Raw genomic sequence first — 25,245 nt, 5'->3', positions numbered from 1 at the left:
GAGGGGGTCTGCAAGGTAGGTAAATGTGTCTGGACACCGGGGTAAGTGTGCAAGTTGGTGAATTTTGTTGTTAGGAGGAGGGTGGTGGAGGCCAAACTTTGTCCAAAGTGACAGAGTGGCCTCCTGCAAGGAGTGAGGGTCTCCCCCCCGCACCTGTCAAATGGACCTTTGCAGCTGCCACAGGCTGATGGCTGCAACACGTCCATTTGAACTGGGAGTGTTGCCCCCAGTATGGGAAACAGTCTCAGTCAATTGCAAAATCCCATCCCTGCTAAAATAACAGGTCAATCAGGTCTGTAAACAACCTGAAGTACCTGTTCAAGTACTTTAAGTGGCACCCCGCTGGCTTTAATTGCCAGCGGGAGTCCCACATACGGGGGCTGCGTGCGCATGTGAGCGTGTCAGTGGGAAACCCGGAAGTGGGCGGGTTGGAGCCGGGCTCCTGACCCGCCCCGGGAATCCCCGATTTTCGCAGCCCCCCCGCCACAAACGCACCCGATCGTGAGTGCGAAAATCGAGCCCTAAATGTCACGAAAGGAACAGATTGTCAGAGAAATTGTTCCACTCTCCAGCAGTAACCATCTTCACTGTAATGAACATAAAATAACAAAAAAGGATCATGTTCATTTTCCGATGCAGAATCAAGTTAGAAACTTCTAAAGAAACCAAACAAAAGTTACCATATGCCAGTCATATCATACAACAATATACTGCGGTCTCCTGCTTGGGCAAGTCAGAAAATTCACAAGTGACATGACCTAATCTTTCAGGCTGTCACCCTCAATAAAAATAAAATGTCTCTCAATTATCCAGTTTACATTTGAAGTGCTGAACACTAAAATCAACCAACTGCTAAAGTTCATCTAAAGCCAATACTACACTTTAAATATCAGACTATGTTTAAGTGAAATATACAAATATGTTTTGTTAAGTGATTTTGATGGATTTTGTTTCAATTGAACTTTTGAAGGAATGATTACAACAGGTTGTGGTATATGGATTAGCAAACTGCCTCCATTTATCGAAATAATGGGCTCGATTTTAGGGTCGGGTTTCCGGCGGGTTACCAGCGGGGTGGCCCCGAAAATCCCGATCTCCGGTCACGTGACCGGATCGCGACGAAATCCCGGCCACTTCCGGGTACCGCGCTGACGTGCGGGGCTGCGCGCGCAAGCCCCGCTGGTGGGAATCCCGCAGGCAATTAAAGCCAGCGGGGTTCCACTTGAGAGTACTTAACTTGCTCGTTGTGGTCAGTTAATGAGCTGAAGCAGCTGTCAAAAGAGGAAGTGTGGGATTTTAGGTTCAAGGCAGTCAGTTTCCCACACTGGGGGAAATAGTCTCTCTCCAACCAGGCGTGTTGCAGCCAGCAGCCTGTGGCAGGTGCCAAGGTGCGCTCCACGGGGGAGAGCCCTCACCCACGCAGGAGGCCACCGCGAGACATAGGGCAACCCCTGCCCTCCACCACCCCCCGCCAAGCCAAAGGACAGACCGACACGAAACCGCAGCCCCAGTCCGAGGACCCACACACCTACCCTGCACAACCCCTCAGACCAACACCTGCCAGTTGGGTGGTGTGTGGACACCCTCGGAGGACGAAGAGCATGACCAGCACCAGCAGCCTCGCAGTCCACGCCGTCCGCCGCAGAGACGTGGATCCCCCCAACACGGTGTTGTTGCACGCCCACCTGCACAGCAGGAGGGAGGGCTACCACAGAGAGAGACGCGTCGCAGAGGGCACTACCCTCGCCACAGGGTCCACAGACCGAGGCGCAGCTCCCCGGACCTCTCCGAGCAGCAGTGCACAGGGAGGCGCAGATTCGCTCGACATGTAGTCGTGGAGATCTGCAGCCTCTTTCATGCCGAGCTGCTCCTGGCTGGCCCCAGCACCAACTGCTTACCTGTCGCTGTCAAAGTCACCACTGCCCTCCACACCTTCTCCTCCACATCCTTCCAGGGTGCAGCCGGCTACACCGCCGATGTCTCTCAGTCGTCTGCGCGGACGAGCCCTGCAAATACACCTGCACCTACTCTGCAGTAACACGATGGGTGGCATCAGTGGTGGGTCCTCATAGTGATACCCAGGAGCGGGCATTATTGGACACAACGGACAGGATTCGCGGAGACATGGCAGTGGTGGTGTCAATATAATGTGTGCTGTTTGTTGCTCTGAAATTCAATATGGGTAACACCCATGACAAACCCTCAGACACCCTTGTGCACCCCCTTCATGCTGACGAGACGTTTGCCTTACGCTGCCTACTGCACATATGTGATGCATGCCCTGTGGCTGCAGCACAGGTGGTGGCAGGTTGAGTGAGGCTGGCCGTGAGGGAGATGCACGAGAGGGTGAGTATGGGATGGAGCCATGAGATTGTATGAGGATTGGGTCGCGTGTTAGTGGCAGGATGAGTACTGGCGAGGTGAGTAGGTGGAGGTAAGATGAGGATGGGGTGTGAGTGGGTATGAAGGGTGATGTGACAGAATAGTGTTGGCGGTGCTGAAGGAGATTTGGGGTGGGGGCAGTGTTGTGGCAGACGGAGTGTAGGGGAAAGACTTCGTGTTCTCACTGTGGCGGACCTACTGCGGTCATTGCAGCGCCTCCTGCACTGTATGCAGGTGGGCCATATGTTGGCGGCGCAGGTGACCCCCTCTGCCACCTCGAGCCAGGCCTTCTTGGTGGCAGAGGCAGGCCGCTTCCTCCCGCCCGCCGGGGGGGAAGATCTGTGTCCTCCCCCTCCTCCTCACCCCATCTGATGATACCTGGGGTGAGGCATCATTAAACTGGGAGCAGCCTTCCCCCTGGGCTGCTCCATGCTGCAATTTGTTCTATTGGTTGCAGCATCTGTCAGTGGAGGACTGCCCCTTTAACTAGAGAGCCTCCAGCTGACAGATCGTACTGCGCATGCGCAGCCCGACCGACGCGCAGGCCAGCGCCGTGGACCCCGGAGGAGCAGGTAATTGATTCCTATTAGTGTGTTGCCTGCTATGATCGCGTGGGCAACCCACTAATTTCGCCGTTCGCGGTTTCGACGCTCCCGGAGGACCACCCGCTGGGAACCCGCAGGCCTGCTAAATTCGAGCCCAATGATTCAAATACTGCTGCATTCAAATTAAGTTTTGCAATATTGGTAATGAATGCATTAACATGGGCATATGTAATTCCTTTGTCTACTACTTTAACAAAGATGTTAACCTGAAATGGGTTAATATCGTCATTAGCAGACTCAGAGGAATTTCATGATAGCATCTTTGTTCCTAATATCACACATCCCGATTTCAACCCATGTATTTCTCAGTTAACAGGTTACGTTTATACTGGACTGCATTTCTTGCACAATGCCCACTCTAGTTAAATGTGTCAGGGTAGGATTTTACAGAATATTCCTTTCTTGGGACTTTAAAGTGTGATTATCCAACTCCAGCAAGAAATGAAATGTTAGGTTGAATCCACGATACAGCAAAGCACACACTGCACTTCGAAGGAACAAGTTTCGACAGGCCAAGTGGCATTTCACGCTTTATAGCATTAATTCCACACTGCCAGCAGACAGAAGTGCTGTAAGGGAGTATAGGTTAAAGAATCAGGGTTACAGTGTTGTAGCCCTATCTCCAGCACTCATTCCTTTTGTGTTTTTCCGCTGGGAACTCAGGATTGCTGAATTAGGCCTGATGTTCCCATCCACATGGCACCATACAAGAGTTTTCCCCACCATTAGTCTACTTTTTAATCCGAAACAGAGCTATCTGAATCATGAAGATCTTATTAAGGATTGAGAGTTAACTGACTCTAAAAAGCAATTCATACCTTGATCCTGTAAGTGCCCAAATTACATCACAGCTTGACAATGCAGTTTATACACCTGATTTTATGGTACATTAAATGCCATAAACAGCATGAGGATGAAATCTTAACTAGCTCACAAGGAGAGATGTTTGGACCCCATGCCCATATTACTGCTAGTCTTTTCTTAAAATATACACAGGAACACACAGCTTGCTATGTATTACACATTGGAGAAACAGGATAAAAAGAAAGAAAGATAGACTTGTATTTATATAGCGACTTTCACGACCCCAGGACGTCCCAAAGAGCTTTACAGCCAATAAGGTACTTTTGAAGTGTAGTCACTGTTGTAATGTAGGAAATGCAGCAGCCAATTTGCATACAGCAAGGTCCCACAGAAAGCAATGTTGTAGTGACCAGACATTCTATTTTAGTGATGTTGTTTGAGGGATAAATATTGGCCAGGAAAATAAAGAAAATACTGGGTAAGGTTGACTTTTCTTAATTTTCCCTCCCTACCACATCTGCTCTCTGGCTAATGGGCAAGGTCTTAATGAATGCTACTCCACAACTGGCCAGAACGAAGTGTACCCGAATGACTTAGGATGACCGGGCCTTCGACTGTATCTTCCACCTGCTCAGCACTTCCCATGGCAGCACGATTGGAAACTTGCAGAGTGGCAAATCACAAGCACAAACATACATCCTAGCACTTTAATGTAGAATCCCTCGAGTGCATTTCACCTTGTAAAGCCGACCAATGAAAGCAAATACTATCTGTTTAGGCTCCGATAATCAGTCGCACTCACACCCGCTGCTATGCTTCTTTCAGCAAATGAAGAGTTCAAATGTAGTCATAAAAGGTTTTAAAAACAAACTCCATTAGGATGCCCCCAACCAGCCCAAAAATTATAGAAGTGTTACATTTAATTACTTTTACAAGACCTACCTGTAATCTTTAGCCAGCTAACCGTGTCTACAATTCCAAACATCCCCCAGGCTGTGATAATATGTAAATTGCAATTTGTGTCTGTCACCTAAGATTCTTCGTGTGTGTGTGTGTGTGTGTGTGTGTGTGTGTGAGAAAAATTTTAAAAGAATATATATATAGTAGCTTAATAATTTCAAGTGCCCTGAAATTTTTCTGAATTTATTCTATGCATATTTTCCTAAATATGATCTTGAGAAATAATTTTTAAAAATATTTAAACTTACTGCAACAGAGATTCTCCCTAGTACGTGCTCAGGGATTTTTCTATATACATCCAAAGAGCCTCCTAAAGGAAATTACAATAGAGGAGAAAAACATGAATATATATTAAATTAAATGATTATTACAAATCATTAACTGTAAGCTCTAAAATAAATTACTTTTGTGCTCTTATGACTGAATGATATACTGGAGGACCCTATCTGGTTCAAGGTCAAGTACAACATCCAATTACTCAAGGCACTTATAGTCATTTTTAAAAACACTACAAATACAGTGTTAGAGAATATAGTAATTAGGTTTTAAACTCCAAATTACAACCAACAAATTGGCATTCATAAAAGTGAACAGAAGTTTATGAAATATTTGTTTTATTTACTTATACTTTAAAATTGAAAAATGAGATTACTGCACCATAATGGCACACCCAACATATCACGGGCCTGCTGTCCATCAACTTGATGGTAATGAGCAACGTGAAAAATCACAACATTAAAATTGTGTTTGACCAGGCAGGGCATTTTCATCAATGGAGTAATAAGCATGAGATAAGTGACCCACTAGGAACTCAATTCCTATATACTTGGGTGGTGGGAAAATACTTCTGTTTATACTCAAAAAACCCACTCCTGACCCCTCCGTCCTTGCAAACTACCGTCCCATCCCCAACCTTCTTTTCCTCTCCAAAGTCCTTGACTGTGTTAACGCCTCCCAAATCCATGCCCATCTTTCCCGCAACACTATGTTTGAACCCCTCCAATCAAGTTTCCGCCCCTGCCACAGCAGTGAAATGGCCCTTAGCGAAGTCACAAATTACATCCTGTGCAACTATGGTAACTATTCCTCCTCATCCTTCTCGACCTATCTGCAGATTTTGACATGGATGACCACACCATCCTCCTCCAACGCCTCTCCTCCGTTGTCCAGCTGGGTGGGACTGCCCTAGCCTTGTTCCATTCCTATCTATCCAGTCGTAGTCAGAGAATCACCTGCAATGACTTCTCTTCCTGCTCCCGCACCGTTACCTCCAAGTCCCCCAAGGATCTATCCATGGCCCTCACCTATTTCTCATCGATATGCTGCCCCTCGGCAACATCATCCGAAAACATGAGAGGTTCCACGTGCATGTTGACTACACCAGCTCAACCTCACCACCACCTCTCTCAACCCCTCCACTGCCTGTGTTTGCTCACGCTGCTTGTCCGACATCCAATATTGGAGGAGCAGAAGTTTCCTCCAACCAAATATTGGAAAGACTGGAGCCATTGTCTTCGGTCCCTGCCACAAACTCCGTTCCCTAGCGAATGAATCCATCCCCCTCCCTAGCCACTGTCTGAGGCTGAACCAGACCGTCCGCAACCTTAGCGTCCTATTTGACCCGGAGATGAGCTGCTGACCCCATATCCGCTCCATCAGTGAGACTGCCTACTTGCACCTCCGTAACATCACCTGTCTCCACCCCTGCCTCAGCTCATCTGCTGCTGAAACCCTCATCCATGCCTTTGTTGCCATTAGGCTTGACTATTCCAATGCTCTCCTGGCCAGCCTCCCACCTTGCACCCTCCATAAACTTGAACTCATCCAAAATTCTGCTTCCCGTATCCTAACTCGCACCAAGTCCCGTTCACCCATCACCCGTCCTCGCTAACCTACATTGGCTCCTGGTCCGACATCACATCGATTTTAAAATTCTCATCCTTGTTTTTAAATCCCTCCATGGCCTCGCCCCTCCCTATTTCTGTAACCACCTCCAGCCCTACAACTCTCCGAGATCTCTGTGCTCCTCCAATTCTGGCCTCTTGCGCAATCCTGATTTTCATTGCTGCACCATTAGCAGGCCTGACTTCGGCTGCCTAGGCCCTAAGCTCTGGAATTCCCACCCTAAACCTCTCTGCATCTTTATCTCTCTCTCCTCCTTAAAGATGGTCCTTAAAACCTGCCTCTCCTGTCCTAATATCTCCTTATGTGGCTCGGTGTCAAATTTTGTTTGATAACGCTCCTGTGAAGTGCCTTGGGATGTTTTACTACGTTAAAGATGCTAAATAAATGCACGTTGTTGTGAAATCATACCCCTAGCATGGGGCAGTGCCTTCTAAACATGACAAAAAGCACTGAAAAAGCAGCGTTCTATGAAAATACTTTTTGGCTTTACATATACACAAACAACTGATAGATGATGCCAAATCATTTAGCTCTTTAACCTGTTATTCATTTGATATGACAACATATGGACTAGCTACTTGTACTGATCATTTAAGAACATAACAACACTTTTTGGTATTCAATATTTCTCTTTTTTGTTTTGTATACTAAGCACAGAAATCCATACCGCCCTAACCAACCTGTCTGCTTTGAATCCATTGCAACCTCATAACATTCTGTCAAGGAGCCCACAAATCCTCTAAGCTATACTCCAAATTGAAATGTTGCCTATTTGCCACCTAAATCAGGTTTCAGCTAATAGTTCAAGTGCCATCAAATCTAGCTATATTCACTGATAAGCTGCAGGGCTGCTGTGGATTTAAGTGTAACAAGTTACTGCTGATAAAGTGAAAGGTTTTGCTGCAGAAGGTCTCAATACAGACTCTGGGGTTAGTTTTTTTTCCCAAAGCATTCTAAGCTGTCAAGTGTCCTCATTTATTTCTAGTTTCGATTTACATACCCAAACAGAAAGGAACATATCATGGAAGTAACCAGATTTTGCCCAACAGCTTGCAGCAATTCAGTTTCTTACAAATATTTTGATGTTTAAAATAACCTTCAAACTTACCATCCATGAATTCTGTACATATTGATATCCTGTTTTCCACAAAAAATGCGCTATAAAATCCTATTATGTACGACGAATCACACTGTAACCATTTGAATAAAAAAGGTTTTAGGAAACATTCTTACAATTTAAACAATTCAAGCGAAGCTAAAATTAGCAGTCAAATGGTGGAAAATTACCTTATAAAGAATTTCTAGTTCTGACATAATTTGTTTTTGAAGCTCCAGTGTAATGTCTAAGGGAATAACCTGCAATAAAATAAAATGTCAGCAATATGTTAATTGGCTAAATATTACAACTTTAAAAAGAAATATACATCAACTATACATACAGGTTACAGGAATTGTCAGCAATCAACTATGATTATTTCTACTTAAATTGGTAACAGTGAATTATTTTTCTTATTGAGAAACCAAGGTGAAAGGCCAAGGCTTATTGTGCAGGACACCACCAGGGTTGTAAAAAGTAAGAGAAAAGATAAAGTAACTCAAGAGGCAACGATTAAGAGTTGCCAAGCTTGGGTTTTAAAAAGTTGTAGATTAAGAGGGGAAATAAGGAATCCCATTTTTTTTTCCTGCTAAATTTCTAAACTACTCTCCTGAACGTAGCTTGGCCCAGTTGGTAACATTCTCGACTCTAGATCAGAAGGTTGTGGGTTCAAGCCTCACATCAGATTACAACATATAATCTAGGCTGACACACCAGTGAAGTACTGAGGCAGTGCAATATTGGCAGACAAGTCATCTTTTTCCTGAGATGTTAAACCAATCTCCTGGATGTTAAATGGATGTTGAAGTTCCCATGGCACTATTCAAAGAGTTCTCCTGGTGTCCATGTCTACATTCCTCACTCAACTAATACCACTAAAAAGAGACTGATTGGTTATTCATCTCACTGCTACTTGTGGGATGCTGCAGGTGCAGAATTCTGCTGTATTTGCCTACACAGTCACTGCATGCCAATAAGCCTCCAAAAAATATTATTTATTTTGAGAGAGGTTTCAATGTTCTACACAAATGCAGGTATTATTAAAAGGCACTGATTCAGTAACTCTTGCTATTACATTTCTAAGTCTCTGGTAGCTCTCTGGCACCTCACCTAAGTGATCACTCTTCAGGTGGGAGCTTAGACAGTGTCAACAGGCTATTTGAGGGCAACAGAGCTGTCATCGATTCAGTCTTCAAATATGCGCAGGAATCACTGTAGTGATTAGGAGCAGAAACCCAAGCTGGTTTTTCTTCTTCCTACTTGCTGAGGCTTGCTTAGTTGTTGCCCCAGCTACGATCAGCTAACCGCAGGAATCAAACCTGAGGTCTTCTGATCTGTATGATTTAGTGGGTGGTCGCTTTACCCACTAGGCCATTGGGAGACTCCTGGAGTTACAGTCTTGAAGTCCTGGGTAAGAATGATGTCACAATTCCTGACCCTTGCATGAAGATGACTTATCAAACATATGAAATATCCCAATAGTCAGTGTTTGCACCGATAGCCAATGAAAGAACACAACAGGCAAACTATTTTAAAGCTGCAATTCAAAGCATGTTGAATTCAGGTGACTGGAATAAGTTGCTCAAGTTTTGCTCTTGTGGTTTAGAACCCTGCTCAAACCCCTCAATTAAGTTAATTATTTGCGACCAGTCTCAGGTATCCATATAACATACAGCTTATATACTGGTAAAGTTCATGAAACAAAAAATTCATTCTTTAATAGTTATCTGACAATATTTTACACCATTATTTTTGCTACAATAAAAGAAAAATGCTAGAAAGATACAGTTCTGTTGAAGGGTCACAAATGAAACAGTAACCTATCTTTCTGTGTAAGATGCTGACTGGGTCTGTTTGAATTTAAAAGATTTTCTCCTATTTCAGATTCCCAGCATTTGCATTTTTTCTTTATTATATTTGTTACCCCTTTTTCCTGGTGCTACTGCACTTAATATATAACAATTTAAAAAGTCAGTTGTTGAAGAAAGATAGATATCTTATTTTCTTTAGAGGACTGTTGCAGTATGGGATGCTTTGCCAGAAAAAGTGGTTGAGGCAGAGACCACTGCAATTTTTCAGGGAAAAGTAGATAAATATTTGAAGCAGAGGAAGATACTGGGTTATAAGAACATAAAAACTTAAGAAATAGGAGGAGTAGGCCAAACGGCCCCTTGAGCCTGCTCTGCCATTCAATAAGATCATGGCTGACCTTCGACCTCAACTCCACTTTCCAGCCTGATCCCCATATTCCTAGATTCCCCTACAGCCCAAAAATCTATTGATCTCAGTCTTGAATATACTCAACATCTGAGCATCCACAGCCCCCTGGGGTAGAGAATTCCAAATATTCACGACCCTCAGTGAAGAAATTCCTCCTCATCTCTGTCCTAAATGTCTGACCCCTTATCCTGAGACTATGTCCCCCTAGTTGTAGACTCTCCAGCCAGGAAAAACATCCTCTCAGCATCTACCCTATCAAGCCATCTTAGAATCTTATATGTTTCAATGAGATCACCTCTCATTCTTCTAAACTCCAGAGAATATAGGCCCATTCTACTCAACCTTTCCTCACAGGACAACCCTCTCATCCCTTTAATCAATTTAGTGAACCTTTGTTGCACCACCTCTAAGGCGAGTATATTCTTCCTTAGGTAAGGAGACCAAAACTGCACACAGTACTCCAGGTGTGGTCTCACCAAAGCCCTGTACAATTGCAGCAAGATTTCCTACTCTTGCACTCCAACCCCCTTGCAACAAAAGCCAACATACCATTTGCCTTCCTAATGAGGAGAGAAAAGGGCAAAAGGACTAGTTTCAGATTGCTCTAGCAAACAGCCAGTACAGACATGATGTGCCAAATTATCTTTTTCTGTACTGTAAACATATTAAAAACAAGTAGTAGGCAATAAGTTAAGACAGTAATTCAATCTTAGCAAGCTATGACTGTTAATACATCACTTCTTTTTGTACTCATAAAATCTGCTCGTCTGAATTACAGCCTTCTAACATTGTTTTGTGCTTCAGACTCTACTTAAAAGGTGTGTATTTCATGTCTCTCCCACAGGGCAAGATGCACACCCCGTGATCCTCTCCACCCCACCTCAACAACGCCAGTTTTACACTCCAGGACCCCACCCTACAAGGTTAGGAATGCAGCATCACATAGTCACTTAAAGTTAACTAAGAAATGGGGTTGGAGGAGGTGGGTCCACCTAGCTTTGGAGGAGATTAATTCCATAATTGTACAAATTAAAATTAAATGAGGACATGTGAACAAGTAAACATCATTCAGCAAGTAAATAGCAAAGTCCTTCACTTGACAAGACACAAATAGTTGCAAATGCTATACCGTATCCTCCTGTACCAGTGTCAACTTGGCCCAGTGGTAGCATTCTTGCCTCTAAATTTTGGGATCAAACTCTTCTCCAGGGACTAACATATATAATCTAGGCTGGCACTTTAGTGTCAGAGGTGGCTGTCTTTCAGATGAGACATTAATCCGAGACCCCACAAACAGCAGTGAGATGAGCAGTTAATCTCTTTTTGGTGGTGGTAGTTGAGGGAGAAATGCTGGGCAGAATATAAGGTAAACACACTGCTTTCTTCAAATAGTGCAATGCGATCTTTAGTATCAACCTGAATCATTGCAACAGGCTTCAACAGCAGCTACTTGCATTTCTACAGAACTTCCTAAGTACAGAGAAACATTTCAGAGGCCTTTACAGGGGAATGGACACTGAATGGAAAATGAGGGGTTAGGAAGAAGCAAAAGCATGGATCTTTAGGAAACTCTTGAAAGCAGCAAGGGGGGTTAAAAAGGAGATGCTGAGAGGGAATTCTAGAGGACAGGAACATAATCGCTAAAGGATCGGCTGCCAATGGTGGAGCAGAGGAAGGAGAAATGAGAAGTAGGCCGATATCAGAGGAGTGGAGGGTGTCCATGTGGAGGTAGAGAGAGAGGTAATGCCATTGAGCGATTTAAAGATGAGCATTAGAATCTTAAAAGTCATTCCTCTGGGACATGGAGAGCCAGAAGTTTAGCAAGAAATGGGGGTGATGAAGAAAATGCAAGCTGTGGTGTTCTGGATGACTTGTAGTTTATGAGCGTGGAAACAATGCCAGCAAGGAGAGTTTGTAATCGAAACTGAAATTAAAGCTTGAAACAGAAAATGCACCTAAGCTTCACAGGACAACCAGCACATGACTGGTTAACCTGCCACACAAAAGCTGTCACTTTTTTTTATATAGTGGGGGGCATATTTGAGATCATGTGGAAACCCATTTTTTACCTTGCTGTAGGGTGATTTATAAAAAGCAGCTCCAAATTGACTTGTAACTGTAATATCCTGCTGCCAAGGAAAATTTAAAACCACATACTTGTGAATCAATAGTCATTCGCCAACAAAATTCAACTCAGGGTCTCCCGGTGAAAAAAAAATGGAATAATTCACCTCCACACATCCCAGTGTTCCTCAATTAATATGTGCCGGCAGTTATTAGGAATAGCGTTTAAGGCTGAGAGTGGAGTACCTGAGTAAATTTGCTCAGATCACCAATACACCTCCAGGACAAACAAGGATGAGTTGTCAAGTTAAATACAAGCAGTCAACTGACTGAATTATAATTTACTCTTTGTGCTCAACTTAAATTAGTGCAAGGCTATTAAAATATACAGTATAAATAAGGCAATTCATCACTGGCTGACATGGATGACTTCGTCTATTTGCAGGAGCAGCGCACATTCCACTTAAGGGAAGGAGTGCAGAATCACAGGTCAAATTAAGCTACTATTCCAGTTTAATTTACTTATATAATCCCTAGCTGACACAATTGTCTTTATATGTACTTTCACAGCATCTGAGATGCATGATTACTATACAAATGATGAATCAAATTAAGCATTTGAATGCTGGGCTGTGCCCAACAGTGGTCAAGGCTAGTTATGAGAGAACAGTAAGTACTACATACTATTGATATCTTTGTGTGTATATACAAAAAGGAAAGCTACACAAGGAATTTTGGGAAGATTTCAATTTAATTATTTTTAAAAATGTTAAAACACTGCCAAAAACATTAAAAGAATAATTTGGGATTAAGCTCTGTAATTGCTTTATCCTTAGTTTCCATTTTTAAATTAACACCCCTGTTAAAATCTATATATGTACCTTTTGAACATCATTGCTAATATTTTAAAAGTGAACGGGGAAATTCCTCAATATATGGCCAAACTTCTAGTTGGAGGCACAATAATTCCTGTTTCAGACTGGGTGGGATAATTGGATATATTTTGAGTTTATTTTAAACGGGTTAACACCAGCATTAAAGAATTGCAGAGAGATTTAATAAATTTGTTATGCATTTGTATGGGTGTAGCACTGGTCATGAATATACTCCAATGATGCAACACAAAGCCATTTTCTCCCAGTTTCCCCCTACCAGCGATAACAGTTGATAGCAAATAGCGTACTCTGACCATATAAACTGTGCTGGCAAATTCACTTCTGCTAGTTACTTTTTTTTCTTTAAGGTTAGTATACAACCATTTAGTTAAAAAAAAGTATCGTTTTAAGTCGTGGTTTGTATTCGGGTCTATTTTAAAAAATTTTACACTGATTTATTGTTTTTTAAAAAAAACTAGGTTATGATCTTGAGGAAAATACAAGATAAACTAATTATAAAGCTCAACCTCAAGTCTTCCCTTTAAAGAAAGATAGTGTCTTCAAAAAAACAAGTATGTTTAATCTAATGCAAATTTGAAGTTAAACATTTTGAAAGTTGTAAACAATTTTACAACACCAAGTTATAGTCCAGCAATTTTATTTTAAATTCACAAGCTTTCGGAGATTTCCTCCTTCCTCAGGCAAATGTTTCAAGAGCTCCTTGAAGCCTACGCATTTATACATATAGAACAATACATGGTGTTTACAGACTGCCCCTGCAACTGCCCGTTGCCAAGGCAATCACCGTGTTCAGACAGAGAGGTGTCACCTGCAGAACCCCCGAATACACATTCAACAAAAAAACAAACAGGGAAAAAAACAGAGAAAAAAAACAGAGAGAGGCAGAAACATCCGGAAGGCAGAGAGAGCCAGCAAATGACCCATTATATTAAAAACAGATAACATTTGTTCGCTGGTGGGGTAACGTGTAGCGTGACATGAACCCAAGATCCCGGTTGAGGCCGTCCTCATGGGTGCGGAACTTGGCTATCAATTTCTGCTCGACGACTTGGCTATCAATTTCTGCTCGACGATTGTTTACAATTGTCAACCCCAGTCCATCACCGGCATCTCCACATCATGACTACCATCGACACCACAAACTGCCGGCTCACAGTGGAAAGGATATCCAAGAAGATCGCGCATTTAGACACAGACATCAAGTTTTTACAGAGCTGCAAGAAAGCAGACAAGATCCCGAAAGGACTCCAGATCACGAACCCACTCAAGTCCACATACAACTCGGATTACGCTGAGAGACTCTGCCGCCGTACCTCTCGCACACTCCGCAACCATCTCATACACCAACTCTACAGCAGACGCCACAACCTCGAAACCAAGATAGAGTCCATACTCTCAACCTGTACTCAGGACACAGCAGACCAGCTACGTTATACCGCCAAACAGACGAGGCAACGGAACTACGCTGCCTACATGAAAACCAAGAGCAGGAAGCTTGAGAAACTCGGCATCACCACCAGCAACGACCAAGCTTCCCCTGGTACCACGGTTGCAACCACAGGGAAGTCTATTGTCAATTTATCCGACCACACCCTTCAACCAGACGAAATCGAAGTTCTCAGCCGAGGGCTCAATTTCTGCCCCACTACCAAAATGGACCCCACTAGTCTCGCGGCGGACACAGAGGAATTCATCAGGAGAATGAGGCTCCGGGAATTCTACCACAAACCCCAAGATTTCAGCAGCGAACCCAATGAGACAATCGACGATCCGGAACAGCAGACAGAGGGATCCGCGGTACAGCAACCGAAGAGGAAAGAGTCAAACTGGACTCCTCCGGAGGGTCGCTGCCCTCAGCTGGACATGTATGCTCAAGCCGTCAGGAAATGCGTCAATGCCAGATTCATCAGCCGCACTCAGAAGACAGTCCAGAATGTCACCCGAGCACAACGCAACGCCATCAACGCTCTCAAGACCAACCGCAACATCGTCATCAAACCAGCGGACAAAGGAGGAGCCATAGTCATACAGAACAGAACAGACTATTGCAAAGAAGCATACCGACAACTGGACAACCAGGAACACTACAGACGGTTACCCGCAGATCCGACCAAAGAACACACCCACCAGCTCAACAAACTGATCAAGACCTTCGATCCAGACCTTCAAAGCATCCTACGCATTCTCATCCCACGTAATCCCCGCGTGGGAGACTTCTACTGCCTCCCAAAGATACACAAAGCCAACACACCCGGACGTCCCATCGTATCAGGCAACGGAACCCTGTGTGAGAACCTCTCTGGATACATCGAGGGCATCCTGAAACCCATCGTACAGGGAACCCCCAGCTTCTGTCGCGACACTACAGACTTCCTACAAAAACTCAGTACCCACGGACCAGTTGAACCAGGAACACTTCTCACCACGATGGACGTCTCGGCACTATACACCAGTATCCCCCACGATGACGGCATCGCTGCGACAGCATCAATACTCAACACCAACAACAGCCAATCTCCGGAAGCCATCCTACAACTCATCCGCTTCATCCTGGATCACAATGTCTTCACCTTCGATAACCAGTTCTTTACCCAAACACACGGAACAGCCATGGGGACCAAATTCGCACCCCAATACGCCAACATTTTCATGCACAAGTTCGAGCAGGACTTCTTCACTGCACAAGACCTCCAACCAACACTATACACCAGATACATCGACGACATTTTCTTTCTATGGACCCACGGCAAGGAATCACTAAAGAGACTACACGATAACATCAACAAGTTCCATCCCACCATCAAGCTCACCATGGACTACTCCTCAGAATCAGTTTCTTTCTTGGACACACGAATCTCCATCAAAGACGGGCACCTCAGCACCTCACTCTACCGCAAGCCCACGGACAACCTCACGATGCTCCACTTTTCCAGCTTCCACCCTAACCACGTCAAAGAGGCCATCCCCTATGGACAGGCCCTGCGAATACACAGGGTCTGCTCAGACGAGGAGGAACGCGATGGACACCTACAGACGCTGAAAGACGCCCTAGTAAGAACGGGATATGACGCTCGACTCATCGATCGACAGTTCCGACGGGCCACAGCAAAAAATCGCATAGACCTCCTCAGGAGACTAACACGGGACGCAACCAACAGAGTACCCTTTGTCGTCCAGTACTTCCCCGGAGCGGAGAAACTACGCCATGTTCTCCGCAGCCTTCAACATGTCATCAATGAGGACAAACACCTCGCTATGGCCATCCCCACACCTCCACTACTCGTCTTTAAACAGCCACCCAACCTCAAACAGACCATCGTTCGCAGCAAACTACCTAGCTTTCAAGAGAACAGCGTCCACGACACCACACAACCCTGCCACGGTAACCTCTGCAAGACATGCCAGATCATCGACACAGATACCACCATCACACGAGAGGACACCACCCACCAGGTGCATGGTTCATACTCCTGTGACTCGGCCAACGTTGTCTACCTCATACGTTGCAGGAAAGGATGCCCCAGAGCATGGTACATTGGCGAGACCATGCAGACGCTGCGACAACGGATGAACGGACACCGCGCAACAATCGCCAAACAGGAGGGTTCCCTCCCAGTCGGGGAACACTTCAGCAGTCATGGACATTCATCCACCGACCTTCGGGTAAGCGTACTCCAAGGCGGCCTTCGAGACACACGACAACGCAAAATCGTCGAGCAGAAATTGATAGCCAAGTTCCGCACCCATGAGGACGGCCTCAACCGGGATCTTGGGTTCATGTCACGCTACACGTTACCCCACCAGCGAACAAATGTTATCTGTTTTTAATATAATGGGTCATTTGCTGGCTCTCTCTGCCTTCCGGATGTTTCTGCCTCTCTCTGTTTTTTTCCCTGTTTGTTTTTTTGTTGAATGTGTATTCGGGGGTTCTGCAGGTGACACCTCTCTGTCTGAACACGGTGATTGCCTTGGCAACGGGCAGTTGCAGGGGCAGTCTGTAAACACCATGTATTGTTCTATATGTATAAATGCGTAGGCTTCAAGGAGCTCTTGAAACATTTGCCTGAGGAAGGAGGAAATCTCCGAAAGCTTGTGAATTTAAAATAAAATTGCTGGACTATAACTTGGTGTTGTAAAATTGTTTACAATTGTCAACCCCAGTCCATCACCGGCATCTCCACATTTTGAAAGTTGGCCAGCCTTTTTTGCCCCGAGTCTGCACAATTATTTTCTGGGCTTTTCCAGAAACTATATACAAAATTGAAGTTAAGTCCAAAGAAAAAAAAAGAATATTTCTCAATTCTGTGTTCTTTAATAAACTGAAAGGAAAGAAAAAAAACTTGCATTTATATGGTGCCTTTCACTACCTCAGGATGTCCCAAAATACTACACAGCCACTTTTGAAGTGAAGTCATTGTTGTAATGTAGAGAAATGCAGCAACCAAAATGCAGCAACTAATTTGCACACAGCAAGGTCCCACAAACAACAATTAAATAAATGACCAGACAATCTGTTCTTGGTGGTGTTGGTTGAGCAACAAGGAGGAACTACCCTGGTCTTCTTTGAAGAATGCCATGGGATTGTTTACACCCAAGAGGGCTGCTTCAGCTATGCGCAAGTGTAAAATCCATTATAAGGCATTGTTACCCAACTGCCTGTTCAAGGTAAGTTATAGATTCCTGATGTTACTCTGAACTACAGAATCTCTCAGTAGTATCCTTGCGCATTTGGAATGCCAGCCAGTCGATTGCTCTACTGGGTGCAGTTATGTTGCTATGCCATATTGTTTTCTTTATATTTTGTTGCAAATGAACAGATATTCAAAAAAAACCACACGTTTTTAGACCAGCAAGCAGCCATTCATTTGCTCTGACTCAAGCATATCTAATGAGTGCGTGTTTCACCAACTAGGTCTAATTATTCAAATCAGCATTCAAAGGGAGCATTTTTGTTATTTTTAATGTGAGGAAATTAAGAAAAGCACTCAATTCCAAAAGCCTAGTATGCCTATTAGAATATTCTTCTAGATTTTAATTTTGTTCAAAATTTTGCTTTTGTTTTAGCATAGACCACCCTTAAATAATCAGCTGTCATCATTTTCATGTTCTTTCAATAGTCTAATCAAGGTCAGGTGCAGAGACAGATGTTATTGAGGCAGCTATATAATATGGGGATGAGGGATACCTGTTTATTTGAGTCACAGTCAATCTATTCCCATCCAGAATTTGTAAAACAAGAAACTGTTCCAAAGTGTCAGAATATTTCTATATTTTTTGTCTTGCACATCTACTCTTGTAAAACAATGCTGTGTGAACTATAAGCTGTAGAATAAAATTAAGGAGCAATGTCTATAAAAATTTCTTTAAAGGATATTGTGCCCAGGAGATCTTCCCCTGTGGGCCAATGGCAATATCATCTTTGTACATGGAGCTTGAATGAATGGGGAACAGTACATCTTTCGAATTTGTGACCAACTAAATAATTTATAGCTGATGGTCATACCTTCTTTGATTTAACTGCATTTAATTACATGTACAGGATACTGTTGGTATAAGAGCAATTGCCATTAGTTAACTGCAACCGTGCATTTTTACTCTAAAATATTATTTGTAGTGTTATTGTTTATTTTTACAAATCATTATCTTGCTAAGCCACTTCACAGGGCATTAAGAGTCAACCACATAGTGTGGGCTAAAAGTAAAGGTAGCAGAGATCCCCATCCCAGAAGTACGTTAGTGAACCAGTTGGATTTTTACAACAATCCAGCAGTTTTCACGGTCATTTTTCCTGGTGGCAGCCCACAAATTTCCAGATTTATTGAATTCAGTTTCACAACTTGCCATGGTGGGAATCCAACTCATGACCTTTGGATTGCTAGTCCAATGCCATAACCACTTGACTACCATACTGTATTACTCAAAGTATGTACAACGTTGCCTAAATGTAGCTCCCCAATAGTTTGGTGGGGAAAGACATTGCCTGATGTGGCACTGAGCCATACAGACCACAAGTTACGAGGTTTGATTCCCGATCAAGGCCGAGTTAGTTGATCTCAGCTGGGATGGCAATTGGCCTCAGTGCTGTTGGCAGTGGAGGGAAACAAGTCATCCAGAGTTCAAAATAAATAAAAACTGCCTGAACGATGCAATGTGCATAATACTAACAAAAAGAGCATTTTAAAAATTAACAGTAACACACACTGTTTAAAAATAACTTATGAAAGTAACATGTACAAACAAAACTTTCATCTTACCTTAACTGCTAATATTTTTCCACTTGGGACATGGTAAGCTCTGTGTGGAATTAAAATAAAGTCACTGAGTAATCCAAATACCAAAGCCACACAAGAAAAACAAGTTACAAACGTCAAGGGATGCCTGTTATTCACATTACGCACATTTACAAATAATTTCTATCTTCACATCATAATGAAGGATGTGTGGACTACAGATTTTTTTGTTTATTAAATGAATAGCGATTCTCATTTTCTCTGCTTTGCAGCCCTCCCAAGTTATGCATCTTGGACTTCAGCAGAGATGGCAGCTAAGCAATTGCAGATCTTTCCGTGGCTGACAGTGCTCTTTACCCTGCAATTGGTGACTGTGGTGGTGATGGAGAACAGAACGAAATAGTACCCCAATGCCAAATTTATCTCCCACTAATAGCTATCTTGACTGAATATATTGCTGCAAACCAATGACCTAACAAGACAATTGACTGATTGAGGAAACTTGGGAACAATTGTTGGTAGACCCCGAGACTCTATGGGCTGGGTTTTCCGAAGGGGTAGGCTACTGGATGGTTTGTGCCCACCTGTCCTGCTGAGCGTTGACCCTGATGGATCTTCCAGGGTCAGGCTCATTTACATGTCATTGGTGGGCTTCCGGTGGTTTTTCCCACTAACCCTGTGTCAGCTGCCTCAGGTGGGAGCCAGGGGAAAATGGCTGCGCACTTGCTGCAGTGTTGCTTGTCGATTGCCCAAGCTGAAGAGAAAAAACATTTTTTCATTTATTCTCCTGCCTTGCTTAATACAATTAATTGACTGCATTAGGCAAGGCAAATCTTTACTTTTTAAACCTTCCCACTCTGTAATACTGAACACCAGGAACGTACTTGTGTTCCTGATGCCCAGCATTACTAAAGACATTAATAATGGAAAATCGATGTCATTACTGTCTAACTTGAATACATTTGCCCAAATATGGGCAAGCATATTCAATATCTGCTGTCACCCAGCAGAACAACTCTCCAGTCCATTTCTCGACCCTTATATTTTATCTCGAAGTGCGTTGCTCGGTGTACAAATGTTACCAATTAACCGATTTTTTTTTTTGAGTGGCAGCAAATACTTATGCTGCCACTTAACAGGCATCACCACCTAAATGTTGTTCAACACATCATTATATGACATTCATAGAACAAAAACACGTCACTGTACAGGAAATCATCCTGATCAGAGGCTCTCCCTGGCACTTTCTCTCTGTAGAACTGCAACAGATACTTTTATAAAGCTGGAGTAGTTGGTGTAAATGTGTAATTATCTGAAAATATGGAGACAATGAGAAATACATGATGAATATGAATGACAGTGGCTGAGTTAGTATTTTATAAATGCCACCTTACAAACAAGGAATAGTCATGACTAAAGAAAGATTACATAACAGATACATACACATAATCAATTGAAAAAGCAGCCAGAAGCGATGAAAGAACTGATGCATGTTTACTTTTGATTCTACAGACGACAGAGAGGAGGAGAGATTCAGGTTGAGTATGAAATTACTGCTTACATATTGCAGTATTCAAGCCAAATTTCACAAAAACCATTTAGGCTCATTAGCTGGGTTGACTTTTACCCAGCAAAGACACATGATGAACTTTAAGGTGAGGGATGGCATGGTAAAGAATTCTCTACTATCAGCACAAACCACTTCTACAGTAGAAAAACCACAGGTTAGATGCAAAATAAAAGTTCCTTTTACAATGCCACAAGCATGCCTGGACCTAAAAACAATAGCCAGCGACAGTTCCAGTTTCTACACCAGCCATTCTTCTTTCCCACTTGGATGTGAGTGCCAAATTAATGCCACATTACTAGAGTTATGGAACCATACTCATCAGGAACTGTTTTGAGACTCCCATTTCACTTATGACTTTTTTGACCACAGTCAATTAACTTTTATCACATCAGATACTTGCACATCTCCACGAAGTATCCTGGATGATCTAGATTGGCTGTGACCTCCGGTGCCACAGATAAATGCCCAACTGCACTGCTCCAGGCAGGACAATGGAGCAATCGGCTTACTTGCAATACCAGGGCTGTCTATGTGATTCAGAACCCTCCTAGGCAGACTGGGAAACTTCAAAGGTAAACTACCAGTCTGGTCTACATTCATAACCAGAACATAAGAGTGAAAGAACCATTTCCTTACCCACGGTGCCAATCAGTCTCCAGGAAGTCAGGAATTTTAAAGTGTGGTCAAACCGGTATAAACACATACCCAACTAAAGAACAAAATCCCTATGTACCATATCTATTCCCTCCTATTACAGCAAACTGATCAGGCTGTTTTACATCATAACCCACTTACAGAATTCCCCAAACACCAAACCACTTCCTATTCCCCTAATAAAGCCCATATGAGGTCATAAATGTTTCTGGAGCCCTATTTATACTGGGACCTGCAGCTGTTCCGCTTCAAATTGCTCCAGGTCCTGGCCAGATTAACTTTAAAGGGTCATAATGTAAAACATGCCGATGACAAAGCATTCTGGAGCATTTGTACTATTTCTACTTCAGATCTGCTTGTCGGTTTACACTGGGGATGCCAACCTTAAAACAGCACTGCCTTAGACAAGAGGGGGTGAATTTTAATACCAGATTTGTATCAGCGCAGTTTAATTCTGATTAAATTTAGGACAGATTTATACCAATACAAGGTCTCCAGTGTAAATGGGGACTCTAGGTTAAAGCACCTCAATTTGCTCAAGTTTAACATATAAAAGCATCAAAGAGCTTTTAACACCCAGCCTAGGTGTGAAATTCCCTATCTACCTATGAGCATATTAGCATTAAACAGGTCTGACCATCAAATTAAATCATTTAATTCCAGAAAATTTCTTCTGCAATATTTCCATAACCTTGCCTTTATCTTTCCATCATCTAACCTCCTTATAACATTTATATTCTCTGGTTCTTTTCCTGTTTTATTTGCAATTCTAGTTCTACACTTTTAAAATCATGCATTTGATATGACATCTTTATATCACAGCCTACCCTTTGGTAATCTTGGTACATTAGGTATACTCAGCAGACAAAAATCTGAGTCTAAACAATATCCTATTCAGAAAAATAACATTTTGAAGAATACTATTGTAAACTATCACCTACACCTTTGACTCCTCCAGCTTCTAGTTCTTCAAAAGCCTCTCAAGCTGTTCCTACACAAACTCCAACTCATCCAGAACACCGCTGCTCATACCTTATCCCACACTAAGTCCCATTCACTTGCCTTCACCAACATCATTGTTCTTTATCCACCAATCCCTCCAAGGTCTCCCTTCCTACCTCTGCACCCTCATCCAGGTCTATAACCAATCTGACATCCACAGGACCCTAGTCTACTATTCACTCCCTCCGTTCAATCCACTACCAATGGCAGTCTTCAGTCATCATGATCCTGCACTCTGAAATTCTCTTCCTAAACCTATCTGCACCAAATAGTAAATACGGAAAATCTTTCCCCGTGTTCCTTTTGTCGTGATGTTAGCCACGATAAGCAGGGAATTCTTCCGGTGTCCTGACTAACATTGTTCCCACAATTAATACCACCAAAAAACAGATCAAGTGATCATTCATCTCACTGCCGTTCGTAGAACCTTGCTATGTGCTAACTGGCTACAGTGTTTACACAGATAATAACAGTAATTGCACAATACAATTCATACTATGGGAAACACTTTGGGATGTTTGAGCTACTTTATGGAGGTGCTATATGAATGCAAGTTATTTCTTTGAACACTAATAGAGTACTGCTGGAAATTGTGGATGTGTATGGATGTTGAGTCAGGACACAATCAAGTTCAGCAGTAATGCCACAACTTATAGTACAGCCTCACACATAAAGAATGACCACGTGAATGAGATACTAGAGTTCAGCCCACACCCCACCATAATGCAATAATTTCGGAAGAGGAATGGAGAAAATTGGAGCTGAAAGAAAACTCCAAAAATACTGAAACACTGAGCAACATTTCTAATGTGTGTTAAATGAATGAAACTTACTCCCTATATTTGACCAGTGTTCTTACAGAATACAGACAAAATCCAGTTCAATTTTCCTTGGTTTATTTTTATATAAAAAAACAGAATGGCAGAGGATAATATACACATGTAACTTTACTTCCATCATTAAGGCTTTCGTAGTTCAATATCTATTATGTTAAGTAAGGGCTAACATCCTATTCTGTAAGTAAAGATAAACCTACAGTAAGTAAGAAGCCATTACCAACAGATCACTAGAAGATAAGTAAATGCTCTGAACTTGTATACTTCATGTCTGGCTGTTTTAAATGCTCTTCCACTGGAGGATCTCAACAGGTTAATTAGCATGTCAGTTACTTGACAAGAAAGATGATCTTCCTGAAACCACAATGGTTTACTGTTACTAACTGAATAATAAGGGAATGCTTGATGATTTAATTATGATGCACGTTAATTCATCCATAAAGGCCGGGTTTGAGTTTCCAATGAGGACACAGGCCCAGGCTTCTCTTACAAAGCGTTGTCTTCCAGTTTACCACGCCAATTTAGCAGTTAATTATCATTTGTAGAGTTACATCACGAACTTTGATAAGGGTGAGCTCTGCCCGCATCCCCTCTCTTCTTCCAAATGTAAGGCTAGCTGGAATAGAAGTAATTTGTCTGCTTCACAGAGATCCTGGGTTCTCAGCTGTCTGCGCTATCAACACATTTCAGCACTTTAGCTGTAAAGTGATTAATGCACTTTTGCGCAGAGGTATGGTTACACTAAAATACAATCCTACACCAGTAGTGTTTTAATTAACAGCAGCAGCTCCAAGTTGGAAACAGTGACTATTCTAATTATCTCTTTTAATGATAGTCTCCATTCTTATCTACCCAACAAAAAATGTGCTTACAAAAGGTACCTGGGGGTCACCTGTAGCTTACTTACCTTGCAACAGCACATAAATGAAACCCGAGAGATGCAGCATTCAACGTGTTTTCTTTCAAGCCAAGCAACTGGCTGATAATATATTCATGTGTATATAATCAAAAGATTTCCAAAGTACTTTGTTTCAAACCTGTTCAACATTTGATGAATTTTTGGAGTTCAAATTGCCTCAGTACATATCACCTTACAGTCAAGATGATACATGTAATAGGCTACCCATATCTCCAAAGGATTTGTGTCAAATCCAATGTTTGTAAGTTAATTCATATTAATTCACACAAATTTCTCCTTAACATGTCTCAACCCCTTCCAGAATTCCACACAACATTATAGTCATCTCAAAGGTGAAGCTCTATTTTGAAAGTTTTTAATTTCACTCTAAATTTCTTCATGCTAGCACTATGGTTACATAACAGATCTACCTTATCCTCTACCTTGAATTTAAGATGATCAACAGTGTCTTCCATATGTAAACTCTTTTTTTTGGGGGGGGGCGGGGAAGGGAAGTTTTTGTGCTCATTAAGGTGAGGGGCAGCTGTCTGGGGAATAAAGGACATTACCTCTTTCAGCATCCCATGTCAGCATCTAGCACTCCCAAGACAGACAGAGCAAAGTAATGCTCCCTCCACTCATCCCCAACTTCAATGACCTTCCCTCCATCATAAGGTCAGAAAAGGGGATGCTCGCTGATGATTGCACAGTGTTCAGTTCTATTCGCAACCCCTCAGATAATGAATCAGTCCTTATCCGCATGCAGCAAGATCTGGACAACACCCAGGCTTGGGCTGATAAGTGGCAAGTAACATTCATGCCAGACAAGGACCATCTCCAACAGGAGAGAGTCCAACCACCTTCCCATGACATTCAACGGCATTACCATCGCCGAATCCCCACCAACATCCTGGGGGAAACCGTTGACCAGAAACTTAACTGGACCAGCCACATAAATACTGTGGCTACAAGAGCAGGTCAGAGGCTGGGTATTCTGCGGAGTGATTCATCTCCTGACTCCCCAAAGCCTTTCCACCATCTACATGGTACAAGTCAGGAGCGTGATGGAATACTCTCCACTTGCCTGCCTGGATGAATGCAACTCCAACAACACTCAAGAAGC

At 42.9% G+C, this 25,245-nt stretch overlaps 1 protein-coding gene across 7 annotated transcripts in view; it reads right to left on the bottom strand.

The window, feature by feature from the left end:
* map2k5 (mitogen-activated protein kinase kinase 5) overlaps nucleotides 1–25,245 on the bottom strand; it is a 241,979-nt gene that overhangs the window by 102,653 nt on the left and 114,081 nt on the right. For all 7 annotated transcript variants that reach the window (XM_067971342.1, XM_067971343.1, XM_067971344.1 and 4 more), the window contains 4 exons: nucleotides 19,187–19,226; nucleotides 7,944–8,012; nucleotides 7,765–7,846; nucleotides 5,000–5,061 (listed from right to left, as the gene is read on the bottom strand). In XM_067971342.1, coding sequence (XP_067827443.1) covers nucleotides 5,000–5,061; nucleotides 7,765–7,846; nucleotides 7,944–8,012; nucleotides 19,187–19,226 — 253 coding nt within the window. The remainder of the gene's footprint in view (nucleotides 1–4,999; nucleotides 5,062–7,764; nucleotides 7,847–7,943; nucleotides 8,013–19,186; nucleotides 19,227–25,245) is intronic.

This window comes from Heptranchias perlo, chromosome 34 (genome assembly GCF_035084215.1).
Source record: "Heptranchias perlo isolate sHepPer1 chromosome 34, sHepPer1.hap1, whole genome shotgun sequence".
NCBI lineage: Eukaryota > Metazoa > Chordata > Chondrichthyes > Hexanchiformes > Hexanchidae > Heptranchias > Heptranchias perlo.
Note: the sequence above shows the minus strand (reverse complement) of the source record. Positions and strands in the feature narration are given on the sequence as shown.